The sequence below is a fragment of the Salarias fasciatus genome, assembly GCF_902148845.1.
Source record: "Salarias fasciatus chromosome 7 unlocalized genomic scaffold, fSalaFa1.1 super_scaffold_4, whole genome shotgun sequence".
Classification (NCBI taxonomy): Eukaryota; Metazoa; Chordata; class Actinopteri; order Blenniiformes; family Blenniidae; genus Salarias; species Salarias fasciatus.
In genome coordinates, this window is record NW_021941229.1 from 6,961,036 (window position 1) to 6,975,641 (window position 14,606).

The window sequence follows — 14,606 nt, forward strand, 5'->3', positions numbered from 1 at the left end:
TGACTGATCAGCATCGCACATTTGTTGCAGATCTATGTGCTGCCCTTCAGTGATGTGAATCAACTCTTATAGTTTCCCAAAGGTGCTCTAACGGGCTGAGATGTGAGGGCTTTAGAGTTCAGTCAACATTGTACTGTGTGATATTGTACCTTGTCATTTTGGAGGTATCCATCAGGAGATGGCAAACAATGACACATCAAGGAATGAACGCAGTCAGCAACAGTACCCAGGTACACTGTGGTGTTAAAAGGATGATCAGTTGATACTGAGGGGCTCAAACATTAACAGAAAATCTCCCTCACACCATTATACCACCACCAGCAGCCTGAACCATTGACACAAGGCTTGTTTACACCAATTTCTGATCCGACCACCTGAATGTGGCAGCAGAAATGGAGACTCAACCAAATAAGACACATTGTTCTTTCTTCTATGGTTCATTTCTGGTGGTCCGATGTGAACTGCAGCCTGGGTGTCCTGTCCTGAGTTGATGGCTCTGACACTGGTGCCATCTTTTGCTGCTGCATTGTGCAGTCAGAGCTGGTCTTTTCTAGACTTTGTAGCTGGATATTTAACTTACCGTTGCCTTTCTATTATCTCTAACCAGTCTCTTCATTCTCCTCTGAACTCTGGCACCGATAAAGCCATTTGGCTCAGAGCACTGCTTCTCACCATTCCGTTACGAGAGTTTGGCAGTACTCAGATCAGCTTCTCTGGCACCAACAACCATACTGTATCCACCGAAATCACCATTCTTCTCCCTTCTCATGCTCAGTTTGAACATCAGCATCTCGTCCTCAACGTGTCTACATGCATAACCACATCAAATTCCTGCCATGAGATTGGCCAAGTAGCTTTTAACAAGTATTCAATCGGGTGTACTTAATGAAGTGTCCATGGAGTGTAGGTTCCTTCGAGTAAAAGCATCCTGTCCAAAAAGCCCAGGGTGGCTCATGTGTCACCCCAAGTGTCATTGATTGTGTGTGTGTGTGTGTGTGTGTGTGTGTGTGTGTGTGTGTGTGTGTGTGTGTGTGTGTGTGTAAGCCCTCTGAACACCCCTGAACATTGTGGTGACCCTCTTGCATGAAGAGGGCTCATGAAAACAAAACCCTAACCTTAAGCACTGTTAAAATTACTCAGCCAGAATCTGAGATGTTTCACACAAGCCTGGAAAACACCCACAGCTTTCTGACCAGCGCTGGTTTAACGTTTGTGTCTGCTTTGCTGTGACCGTCCGTCTTCTGTCCATCTGCAGGTGGAGCCCTTCCATCTTCAGGCCTCCGTCTTGGCGTCAGTTTGTGGGCTGGGCGTTTCGTGTGTGTGTGTGTGTGTGTGTGTGTGTGTGTGTGTGTGTGCGTGTGTGTGTTCTCGTATTTCTATCCTTGTTGGGGCCAAATGTCCCCACAAGGATAGCAAAACGTGAAATGACGTGCCTTGTGGGGACCTTTTTCCGGTCCTAAGTAGGAGAAACAGTGTTTTCTTGACCATGTTGTTGTTACTGAAAAAAGTAAAAGTGCAAAAACATTTCTTTAGGGTTAGGCTTTGTTGTGGTGTGGGTTAGGGTTAGGGTTAGGGTCAGGGTTAGGGGCTAGACATGAATGGGAGTCAATGGACGGTCCCCACAAGGATAGAAATACGAGACTGTGCGTGTGTGCGTGTGTGTGTGTGTGCGTGTGCGTGTGTGTGTGCCTGTAGCGAGGAAGACACAAGCAGTTCTGCTGCTGTGATGCCGCCTTCATTTTTCAAAGCCACCTCGAGGCCGGCGCACCCTCTAGGTTCACGCCGTCTCCCTCTCCCGGAAGTTGTTGAAATCCTGCAGAAAGATACGAGGAAATAAGTGAAGATGGAAAGTCTGAAAAAGAGATGAGTTAAAGCTCTGTTGCTCATCCCACAAATGCACGTTGTTCCCTAAAAGTGCATCACCGTGTACAAAGGAAACAAACAATGTTTTCAATGGTAAAAAAATTATTGCACAGAAGCACTGAAATAAACTACGAAACACATTTCCTTTCTTCCTGTGTGGTATGAATAAATATTCCAGAGTTATCCTGACAATTATACAGCTTTTCATATCAGTTAATGTTAGCTAATTGGTTTAATAATGTAGCCTAGGATTTTTGGGTGGTGGTTACTTAGCTTAGCACACATTAGCATGTTGTATCTTATTCCATAGCTTAGCAATATTACAGCTTTTTATTCCTATCAGTAATTATAGTTGCTGTATTGTAGCTTGGCTTACCATAGTCTGATTTTTTATTAAAAAGCTTGTTTCTAACTTGTTATTTGAAATCCCAGTATTTGCACTTTTGCATAATAAGAATATTTGTGAGCGTGATGCCACCGAGCTAAAACAGAGAATGGAATCATAAAACACAAGTATTGAATTAATGACACTCACAGCCACATAATTAAAGCCGGCCGCCATTGGATGGTTTTGTGCTGCCGGCACCGTCACGCGATCCTGCTGTGAAACCTGTCATGAACTTTGAGGCCACTAACTATTCATGGGTTCCAGTGTGACATGAACTTACTGTGTCATCTCCATCGTATATGTCGCTACTGAAGCCACCGTTGGCGGAGGGCGATGGCGTACTATCACTTTTCCCTTTGTTGCGCAGGTAGTAATACAACACAACGGTCAACGTGATGATGATGAGCACGACCACGACTATAGACGCTGCAATTCCCCCTGTGTTGTCCTGTGGAGCTGCGGGCGAGAAGATCACAGTTTTAATAAAGGCTTAATGGAACACAATGACAGCATCTGATATCTATTTGTGCAAGTTTGTAGCTTGCACAATTCCTTCACCTTTTACATGAAATTAAAACACCTTTCACCTTTACTTATATTCAGACTCATAGTTAGACAAACAGATTTTTTTCCTTTCAAGTGCAACGCCAGACCAATAAAGTTCCCCCGTACATAGTTCACTGTGACACCAACACACTGAATACCACAGATAAATGTACATTGTGCTCCTTCATACAGTCACATTGGATGTTTTCTATGCACAGCGGAGATTTCTGAACAGCAAGAAAAAAAGCAGATCAATGAAAGATTAAGCACATAAGATAAAAAAAAAAAAAACAAGTTCTCCACTAATGGCATCAGAACCAGCTGCTTTCCTCGTGTTTTCTTTCTTAAATAAGCCTTCTTTGATAAACTTGTAACACATTCCAATGTCTAGTAATTCCAAGGTACTGATCTCTTTTATTGTAATGGATTTATTTCCCTCATCAACACACTGATCATCGGATGCCATCATTTTCACACTTTGCCAGGCTGCTTGGAGGTCACCACTGTAGCACTGCATTTCTATTTTATCTCTGTATTTTGAATTAACCTTCCTTATTTCATCTCACACTTCTCTCGATCTTCTTCTCCTCAGGATCCTCTATAAAGTAAGCCTATTTCTTTTGTTAATGGTTAACTTGATTTCAGCATTATTAAGGTATTATTGAAACTGTTAATGACCTTCTTGTTCAGAATGTTATAGTCCACACAGAACGTGATATAAAATGAGTCATATCTTTTATGTCACATTGTATCAGTCAGTCCATTTATGTCCTTAGCGTCGTCATAAAATTATTCCCAGTATGTAAACTCAAATCCGCCTTGGAGAGTGAAGACACTGTACTGTAATTCAACAGAAAAATGTGTGATTTTCAGTCTCACCTGTATCTGTGTGTTTAAGCTCACAGTTGACCCCGACGGTGTACTGGATGTCATCCAGCGCCAAAACGCCCGACTGGCCCTTGATCCCTTGGAAAACGATCTGCAAACACAAGGTTACAGCGTGCCAGTGTTTATGAGCTGCCTTTATTCTGATAACTTATCATGAAGATAGCATTAAAGCAACACGGCGTGCACTGTGTGTTGTGCGGAAAGTGCAAGTCAGACCTGGTACTCCTCCGTCGAGGCGATGTCAACCTCGAAACGTTTCCATGACTCCCAGAGGTCGCTGAGTTCCAGCAGCTGGTTGAGTCGACCGTTGGACAGAATCCACACGCTCAGCTGTCTCCTCACTGCACGCGTCAGGACAGGTTTTAATCAAAACAACGGCAGGCACGTATCTGAGTCGCCGACGGTCACTTAAAGAATTTAACCTGGGTGGGTTTTGTAGGCCCAGAAGCTGAGACAGGTGCCCTTGGTGGGGGGCAGGTGAGGGCTCAGCAGATGGGCGCGTTGCATGGCGGCTGTCTGATCGCTGCTGGGTAAGGACAGGAAGTGACCTGTGCAGAAAAAAAAGACAGAATGTTGCCATTCCGAACAGGAAGACATCACTACGTGATGTTTAACTCCAGCCACAAAAATCCACTGTCAGAGTGACGGTGGATGACCTTTCTCCGTCTTCAGGGTGTGGTCTCTGAGTGGCGTGGGGTAGTGCTGCTCCGCCTCCTGACTGGTCAGCTCCCAGTCCAGTTCGTCCACCTGGATGTTCTGAGTGTTGCTCCAGCTGCACAAGCCGTTCTCCAGAGTGCAGACGGCACCTGAGATATCGACCACGCAGCAAACACAACTTGTTTTAAGAGATTTACATCGTCGGCAGTTCATAAGAACCGGGACACGCATGTTTGAAACCCCTGCTGCAGCATCAAGCTCTCTTTCTGGTGGGACAAAACCTCTGCTAAACCTGGAACTGGAGATCAAATCTTCTGCAAATCCCTCCACTTTATCTACAGGGTAGTAAAGAGATTAAACCTGGAGTACTAATCCAGTTCACAGTACCAGAATTAAAAAAATCTGTTTAATCATGAGACATTTTTTCTTCTTTTTTTCAGTATGGTTGACTTTGGGCTTTGGAGATTTCTAAATGCCAACTCCATGTAAATGTTTATGTTTGGACTGTATCAGTTTTAACTAACACAGATGAAAGATTTTCTACATTTCTCCTACTATACAGACCTTGCTCTTCACATGGAAGAGGTGAGAGAAAGATGTCATCGATGGCGATATGTGCGTCTCTGCCTCCACGTCCGACTACCTCAAACTCCACCTGCGGAACAAAATTTCACTCAGGATTAGTTCACGCAATCGTACCAGGCTTTGGAGCTCCATTCTGAGTATCTCTTTAGGGCTCCAATAAAAAAATTTCAAAAGAAGCTAGCACAGCAAATGATTATCATAACAATCATAACAAACGATTATTATAGTTGTACCTGCCAATCCACAAGGGTCCCCCGGATGTTGCCGTTGCCATGGCGCCAGACACCTGCTCTATTCAGGCTGGTAGAGAAGATCTTCACTCTTCGTCCATCAATTTGCTTTACATACACCGTGAGAGACCCTGCAGGCCACACATGGTCAACACTGACACACATTCACCCTCTCACAGGTTTTTTGGTGTGTATTCCTTGTGTGTGGGTGGCTTCACCTGGATTTTCTCCTCCCATCTGATACCAGAAGTTGAGACACTCGGCGCTGGAGGTTCCGTGGCGGACAGGAGAGACGAGGACGGTGGTCTCCCCAGAAGGAAGGTTGCTACCACTGGTGTCAACCAGCATGTAAGAACCTGAACACGAAGGAGTCGGAGGACGATCACACTTCCCTGCACCTCCGTTTTTCACGTTTTTATTTTAATGATCGAGTGAAACTCTCACTCACCAAGGCTGCTCTCCAGGGTGTGGTCGCTTTGGGGCCTGTGAGCTGAGGTTCTCTGTCCGCTGAGGTGGAGCCAGGGTACTTTGCCAGACCTGGTGTATCCGCACAAGCCCCCTTCAAAAGAGCACCTCCGCGGCATGCCGCAGGGTTCGCTCAACACTGACACGTCATCGATGGCCACGCGCCCGTCGAAGCCGGAGCGCACGGCTTCAAATACCAGCTGTGGTTTGGAGAGTAAGGAAGACGATGGGGCGTTTTACAACTGGCATGAAGAGTTGGTGAGTTAGACCAAATTATTTCACTAATACCAAAACGTCCTCACTTCTTACCTGAAAGTCATCAATGTGGCGTCCAACCGGACAGGTTGCTTCATGCCACATGTTCCCGTCCGATCCGGTGTGGCTCCAGATGACGGTCTCGGCGCCGCCTTTTAGCAACAGCTTCACATTTAAAGTACCTGGAAAAACAGCATCAAGTCAAGATGCAATGTTTGATTCTGGATCAACATGTTTCCCATTTTCAGTCGGTCCGGTTGAGATGCGATCACCTGGGTTGGGTCCATATAGTTTGTAGAAGAAGGACAGGCAGTGATCTGTGGAACCTGGTGGCTGTGGGAATGAAATTAAGCGCCCGAACGTGCCACGAAGAGAGGGACTCCACATGTCCACAACCAGGGATTTGCCTGGAAAATTAACAGACATTTTTCAGAACAGCCATAATTTTCATTCAGAAGTGTTTTTTTTTTTTTAATTCTGATATTGAACACTGATTTCAAACATGCTCTTTTTTTTGTTTTAAAAACAGTTCTATTTGCCCAGGTTTATTATAAGCTATTCACGTGGTTTCATTTCAAGAACATGCACAAAAGTCGATAATCCCAAAACAGATTTTTTTAAACCTAAAGACTCGACACAACTGAATGAAACTGAGCATTCCTTGAGAGCATGTGAAAAACAGGAGTGCTTCATTTCAATGAACTCACCAACACCGATGGTGTGGTCCACTCCGTCGAGCTCCGTCCAGTCGAAGTTGTCGTCATTGTCCTGATACCATCCGCACAGCCCGCTCTCAAAGTTACAGGACAGTCCTGCGCACAGACAGACGCTCAAGCAGCAGTAATGCATGTGGAATTATACCTCTCATTTTGCAACAGGTAGCAGCACGTTACCTGTTGGAGGAGACGGATAATAGTCAGCGCGACAGTTGTGAAAGCGGACGTTTTTCACTTTAATCCTGACGCAGTTACATAGCTTCATTGCACGAGCTTCAAATGCCACCTGGTGAAGACACAAAACAAGGAGGAGGGAAGATCTTTAATAAGATGAACAACTGCAACTGGAGGACTTCAACAACAACTGTAATGTAATGTAAAAGTTTTAAGCATTTGTGTCTCAGAACGCCATTAGAGTAGCATCTTATGGTTCAGAATTTCAAAGTATGTGGTTTTATCACATGATGGCTGTTTATGCCACACCATGCAGTCCATCAAGTGTCTGAAAGAAGCTTCTTGAGCCTATTTTTTCATTGGCTTCTGTATTTTTACAGAACATAATCAAATGTATTAGTAGTAATACTTAACAGTGTTTATTAACAAAGTAAACAATATTAAGTTCAATTTCATTCATGAGTCAAACTAACAGCAATTACAGACTGCATTTGTGCAAGAACTTTTTCAAAATCCTCTAGGATCACATTTATATCGCAGTGTTTAGCCTGACTAGATTGGCTGACAACTTGTGTCCAGAAGCATCTCTCATTCCGAGTTTGTGACTTGGTGCACCAGCTTGATGCAGACTGCAGGGTCATGGTCACAGAAACACCAACCAAGAGCCACATCGTAACACAGAATCCTGAGGGAAACCCTGAGCAAAGCTTCAAACCTGATATTTTTACTGTTCAATATGTGACTCAGATGTTCATCATCAAACAAACAGGTTCACCAGCTTAAATCTTAAATCTGCAAAAAGCATGGAAGCACTAAGTGCTGTAAAGCCGACCTGGAAGCGATTTTTCCTGAACCCAATCAGTATCTCAGCGCTTTGCCATTCCTCTGGATCTGCAGGCGTCTTCCCGCTGTACTCAAACATTTTGGGCCCTGCGCCCAGCACGCTGTCGATCAACGTGACAGACAGGTCACCTGCGGTTAAAACACAGGAGGAGTGGGTTATATGTAGAAAAAGCAACAACAACAAAAAACAAAGAACTTAAACATGAAGCGTAGCAAGTTACCGATGTGATCAGGATGCCCAGTGAGGGCAAAGTCAAAGGTCATGGTACACGCTGGGCCGGTCGGGCCCAGGAGGGGGGTCCGTGTCTGAGCGTCGGTCAGCTGTTGGCCCGAAGCCGAAACTACATACAGGTACTCCTCCTCTACGATATACGAACACATGAAAATAATCAGTCTTTAAATCAGTAGATACAGGTTCATGAATGAACTGTAAAAGTCGAGTACCTTCGGTTTTATAGAGTGTCCAACCCTGACTCCCAATGCTGGCGTCAGTCCAGCCCGAGCTGCCCTGAGGGTAAGAAAAATCCCCTGCAGAGGATATTCACACCAACATGAGACAGGAGTTTGGTTTAATATCACAACACCTATAAAATACTCAAAATCTGATATGAGATTTTGACTGGACCATGATCAGAAGAACGGTTTGACTCACCACATTTGGCTTCATCCTCCTGTCCTTCACAGTCGGCGTGGAAGTCACACAGCTTCTCCCTGTCAGTGCACGGGTCTTTGGGAGAATCAGGGAGTTTTTCCACAGAAACAGTTTCTATCGAAGAAGAGAACAACAGACACGTTCGTCATCACAGAGAAAATACTTGCTGGTCCTTGAATAAGAAATGTGAAGTCCTTTTTTTAATGCAATGAAACAAACATACCAGTTGATATGCGGCATTCGGGAGATAGCAGGATACTATCGATCGCAATTCCTCCATATGTATAATTTCTGATTGCTGCCATTATCAATATCTGGAGGAAGAAATTCAGCAGAGCAGATAAGAAGTGTGCTCATTGGCCATGTGACCAGTGGTGTCATAAGACTGGTTCTGCTGCAGTTAATCAGCAGTGAAAGACAAAAACACTACTTGAGAGGTGATTCATCCAACCTTGAAATCACTGCTGAGTAAAATATGTCTTTTTTTTTTTTTTTTATATCCCACCTTTTCTGACCTCATTTTGCAGAGCAAAATAATCAAACTGGTCTTTTAAATTCCGATTTCAACTATTTCAAGAGTTGAAGAGCACAAAAGGTTATTTAGTTAGAATATAGTGTGTTTGTGTGTCTTGGAAGAGGTGCTTACCTGGAAAGAGGTGTTGGTGACAATCTCCACCTCTGCCTTCACCCAGAGGTCACCCAGAGCGCCCCCCCTCTCCCACACTGGGTAGATGGCGCGATCTACCACCAACACCGTCAAGCCGCCGGACCGCGGCCCAAACTGGTGTGTGTACATCACCATCTGCAGCAAGAAACATGGCGCTTCAGCCTCAAACTGTGGCTAAAAGTCTTTTTTTTTTAAGGAGTGGAATTGAAACTATTGCAAATGTCATGAAGGAGTCAGTAATTGGTGAATTTCTTCAGGTATCATTAAAAATTTGTCTGAGTTCGGAGACTGAGGAGTGTTTGAAGGCGGGGCTTTACCTTGCAAGGATGTGAACTGTTAGTTGGCTGAAGAGGCGGACTCTGGAAAGACGCCCAGTCCTGTTTTAGGCCGTCATCAGGGACAGTGACGTATAAAAAGCTCCCTGCAAAGGTGGAGGTGCTTTTTATTTGACGAAAACAGAAGCTAAATGATGTCGAATCCACTCCCAGTCACAGCAACAGCATACATATATTCTGCAGTTTGTAAACTGTCACGTGGTGCAGCCACTTGACAGTCATCTTCTGAGATTCTTCTCCACATCAAACCAGAACACTCTGACAAGTCAAAGCTCTGAACGCTGAGGTTTGCTCAAATACCTGCCGCGGTGTTTTCAGAGTGATCTCTGCCGGGTCCTTTCTGAGGATCTGTGGTGGAGAGGCTCAGCTGATTGGTTCTAATCCATTTCAGGCTGGAAATGGACCGATTGTCCCATCCGCACCAGTCCTGCTCGAAGTCACAGAGCTGGTATCCTGCAAATAAAACAATTGACGTTGGCATTGACATTTTAGCTTTGAAATTCAGACTATAGTATCAGTTCTGGACTAAAGTTATGCATAAATCTCAAGATTTTATTGACAACAAGCAGCTTCTTTTTTCTTGCAGTGTTCTTCGAGACTTCAGTTTCTCACCACAGTCCTTCTCATCAGACCCGTCGCCGCAGTCGTCGGTGCCGTCACAGACCTGCCGCTGCTCCACGCAACCTTCCCGTCCGCACTCAAACATCCCGGACGGACACGCTTTCCCAACGAGGGGCACTGCGATGACGAAAAAGCGTTCGTCATTGCTTTAATGATTCCACCCAGTAGCTTTTCCACGATGATTCATTCATGATATCAGTGTGTGGGATCCTCTGGGCTCGGCTCTAAACCGCAGCGGGACTTACATGGCAAAGCGCAGTCTAGGAACTCCAGCTGGTCTATGGCCACGTCTCCCGTTCGCCCTTCCTTCCGCTGCGAGTTGAAGCGGATTTGGAAGGGTGAGGCGATTCGGCCCAGAAAGATGGTGTCCTCCCTCCAGCCATGGATACTGGAGGCCTCGGGACGCCACACTACAGCCTGCTGGGAGTCGAAGTGATTTATGGTTGCCCACAGTGGGGCAGAGCCCAGACCTGTGTGACCTGAAGAAGAAGTTGCCGATCAGGTTTTCTTTCATGGCAAATTTCCACACCTAGAATTTAGTGTAATTGGAATTTGTGATGTATATTCAAGTAGTGCTGGTGAAATAAGCTGAAACCAAACAGACTCTGCTAAAATACAAGACACTCTGATCAAGGTGAGCTTGCAAACTGTTTCTCTTTCTGTGATGAAAAAAAGAAAAGCCTTTACCTGAATCCCAGAGGAAATATCTGAGACAAAGACGACACGTGGGGGAAGTCTGCTGAATCTCTGGAGAGATTAAAACTGCGGTATCGGGAGACTCTGCCGTCACTGCACTCACTCCCATGAACCAACCTACATGGTGGCAGACGCCAAAGGGTTCATGATTAGTTGTTTCCTCTGTCACGGCCATTCATTACGTCCTATGAAGGCTGTTTATGCACATCATTGAAAATAAGACTGTTGATTAAGAGTTTGTTAGAGAACTGTTGGACTTTTCTGGACTATGAACTGACTGTACAGCAGCAAGGCAGCGGCGTGACCTGTGGACTGTATTTACAGGCTGCGGACCGTATCTGAACATTAAACTTGTACCTTGTACTTCATTCTCTTCAAAGATATCATTTATTCATTATTCTGAACAAGGCAACAACCTTGTCTGTTTATACAGGATGAAGCATTTCTTGATTTTCTGCTCACAGCTATGATACTCTGCACGGCAGCTTTCACAGCTGCAGATAAATGACTGGCTGCTGGAGGCGGCGGTGAAAATCCCCCCCCCCCCCCCCTGCATTCTGCTAAATTACACACTTTAACAGCACGCCTCATGCTTGGGGGATGACCAGATATCTTTGTCAACTGATGCTGCAATTTAAAGCATGAAAAAAAAATGGACAAAAATAGAAACGTGTGTCTCATTTTAAGAGTCAGTCTGGGGATTGGAAGTCAGTCCATTTTACCAGCTGAGACACAGCCGCCCTGAGACGTAAAAGACACTCGACAAATGACCCAAAACACTCAAATATTGCTCTTTATGGTGTTGGACCACACCGTCGGGGTGTGACTGGGGTTGAGAGGGTTCGAAGGTGTGTCAGGGCCCGTTTACACGGCCGCCTCCAGAGTATCATGGCTCCCAGTCTGTATTCCCTGGGACTTGGTAGTTTGATAGCAACCCAACTTAATCCCACCATGTGACCAGAACCTGCAGAAATACTAAACATGCACAAAGACAAAACGCAAACTCTCCATCATCAGCCACTTGAATTTAACCAGGAACCCTGCTGCTGTGACATGACAGCACAAACCACTGTACCAACATGCTGCGCTCAGCAAAATATTATACAACACCTAAAGTAGCATTTTATTAATGACTTTGATCAAATCTCTAAAGCGGTCAATGGCAGGAGGCCAACTTCCTGCAGTAAAACCATGAAAAAAATAATGTGTAGCAATAAAGCCGGTGGGGCACAATTAAGCTGGATAAACTGAAATTTACAACAGTGGCAAAAGGACTCAGAGTTTATGAAATAATAAAAGGAACATGAAGGTTTTTTTTTTTAATATTATCCACATGAATTATATAAAATTTGCCACATTATTTTTCAACGGCTTCCTTATTTTGGTTTTCTACCTGTATGAACGTTACTTAATGTTACAATCCTATCCTATCATATCGAAATACAACAGTAACAAAGAGGCTGTTGTGGACCTGTAGCTGTCCCGGTGGTGTAGTCTGAGGACGGTCCGCTGTCCGACAGGATGTCTCCCCCCTGAAGTCTCTCCCACCTGAATGTCCCGCTGCTGGACGGCTCGGTCCAGCCACACATTCCCACGTCCTCAAAGTCACAGTCAAAGTGCTTTCCATTGTATCCTTGAGGAGAAGATAAGAAATAATACATAACTTATTATAAAGCATGTATAATATATATAGTACATACATACAAGGATATTATTACATACAACAGGATGATTCAGCTGTTTTTTTTTTTTGTACTGGATGAATTGTGATCATAAATGATTCAAATGTGCCATTATCGAGCAGCTTCAGTCTTCCTACTGTGTGATGGACTGCATGTTAGTAAAGGAAGTGTTTCTGTTCGCTGTATTCATCAGTGAGCTCATTTTTAATTGTTAACTCATATTAAGTTGAATTATTTCAGCCATAAACATATATTTAAAGTTTTTTTTGTGACATTGTTCTTGTTGCAGTATCCAGAACTGGATTGTAACAAGCAGCAACGTGGGGTTTTGCCCTGTGCACAGATCCATGCTGACATTCCTACTGAAATTGTTGTAAGGGTTTATATTACTCAGATAAAAATAAGAATTTTAAACTCACCACAGTCTTGTTCATCGCTGCAGTCATCACAGTCACACACGAAGTCGCACACCCGCTCGGGAGCCTGACACCACTGGGAGCAAGAGCCGGCAGCTGTTCACAAAGGAGCGGGAAGAAGCCGAGCCCGGTGTCTTTAACTCCAGACACAAAACCTACTTGAAAACTGCTTCTTAAACGTGTTTCAATCACAGAAAACTTGACCTCAATGAAACAGGCGCTTGGGAAAAGCTGGAAGTGCCTTCAAACTCCTGTCACACTATTTAAATTGCAATTATTTTAAAGATTCTATTACAATTAACACTGTACATGCTTTTAGAACACAAGCCAGGTATCTAAAAAAGAAGATGTTTGAAGATGAAACTATTGTGTGTATGAGTTCCTTCTTACCCCATTGCAAAGCCAAAAGTAGAAATATGACTGAGCTCCTTGATGGAAACATCATTGATTCATCCTCCACTGGATCAGAATGAACTGGATCTGGAGAAACTCCAGTAGATAACCAGGTGTGCAAGAGATAACGTCTGTACTTTGCAATCACCCAGAATGCAACAGCAGCACAAATCATAAAACATATTTCTTTGAACGACAGCAGACAGCAGTGTAAGAACTCCTGCGTGCCTAATGCAATAAGCTGACGTTTATTTAGTGTGAATCCCCATGTGTTCAGTCAAACTCACATTACATCACTGTGGCTGAAACATTTCACAGGAAAACAGTCTCTCACCTGCATGAGTTCTAATGAGGAGAGTCAAATTCAGGATGTATGAAATGACAACAAATGAGTTACACCACAATACCAAAAAACATACAGTGGAAACCATGCATTAAAGCAACTGGCCAAAAGGTTGTTTATTTACATTTTTAAGAGATGAACACAACTGGCCACATTGAGAAACACTGGTATATTGATTTTAAAATCCAACGTGATGAAAAACTTCCATAAGTTTCACAAGAATATGGTCTCTCTCGCGTGAGTCCTCATGTCAAATTTAATTTAAAACTGAAACACTTCTCACATATCTTACAAGAAGGCGGCTTCTCAACTGTTGAGTCCTCACGTGGACATTAACACCAAATCTGAGAGCGAAACTTTTCCCACATTTCACAGGAATGTGACCTCTCAGCTGTGTGAATTCTCTTGTGTTGGATCAAATTATTTTTGGATTTGATTTCTGGTTCCTTCTCCTCCATTGTGACCCGAGGAAGATCAGGTTCAGACCTGAGTTGTTTTTCTGGCTTCCAGAGTTGCTCCTCAGAGAAAACATTCCTTTTATTATAAACATGTTGCTGTTGGAAATCTGAGTGACAAAAAAAGACAGAGAGGAAACTTTGTCATGTGACGCTAAAAAAGTGTTCCTCCTTCTTATCAGTAGAAAAACAAGCGTTGGAATAAGTACTGTGTTACTATTACTATTTACTAGTACTATTTACTCCGACCGTTGGCGTCCGTCACCGAGCGTCTTCACTCTGCTCCACAGAGACACGTGTCCGGACACTGCAACACAAACACTTCCTGTTTACATGTGTGATCACCCTCATTGGCTGCGGCTAGTAAAGCAAGGAATAATCAGATTAAAGCAAGATAAAACATGAATTAGCACAGCAGCACGATGCAATATAAACTGATGAATAATACAATCACACCACATGACACAGTTGTAAAAAAAAAAAAAAAAAAACACTATTCATCACAACTCAACTCAGATGCATTAACTTCCATGAGTTTCCTTCTTGTTTTGTGCATGACTTTTTACTCAAGATGATTACACGCACCTGCCTTTGTTGACACTCCAGAAAGTCCTGGATAAAATCATCAGTGCAAGAAAAAAAAAACTATACTATACACTATACTAACTACTAAATCTTTAATGTGGTTATTCATAATGCTACTCGGATCTGGAGACAAATTTTTAAAGAATCCATC

At 43.8% G+C, this 14,606-nt stretch overlaps 1 protein-coding gene across 1 annotated transcript; it reads right to left on the reverse strand.

Moving 5' to 3' along the window:
* Window positions 1-1,777: 1,777 nt before the first annotated feature.
* On the reverse strand, window positions 1,778-13,121 carry mamdc4 (MAM domain containing 4). The gene is made up of 28 exons (XM_030085591.1): window positions 13,070-13,121; window positions 12,683-12,775; window positions 12,053-12,214; window positions 10,573-10,698; window positions 10,131-10,364; window positions 9,877-10,002; window positions 9,565-9,717; window positions 9,247-9,350; window positions 8,909-9,064; window positions 8,486-8,576; window positions 8,263-8,376; window positions 8,055-8,138; window positions 7,832-7,972; window positions 7,600-7,739; window positions 6,771-6,879; window positions 6,585-6,689; window positions 6,150-6,284; window positions 5,932-6,059; window positions 5,606-5,822; window positions 5,376-5,513; window positions 5,161-5,288; window positions 4,907-4,997; window positions 4,342-4,491; window positions 4,108-4,233; window positions 3,902-4,026; window positions 3,677-3,776; window positions 2,532-2,707; window positions 1,778-1,813 (listed from the first exon to the last, which is right to left on the reverse strand). The coding sequence occupies exons 1-28, from the start codon at window positions 13,119-13,121 to the stop codon at window positions 1,778-1,780; spliced, it is 3,540 nt and encodes a 1,179-aa protein (XP_029941451.1).
* Window positions 13,122-14,606: the final 1,485 nt, after the last annotated feature.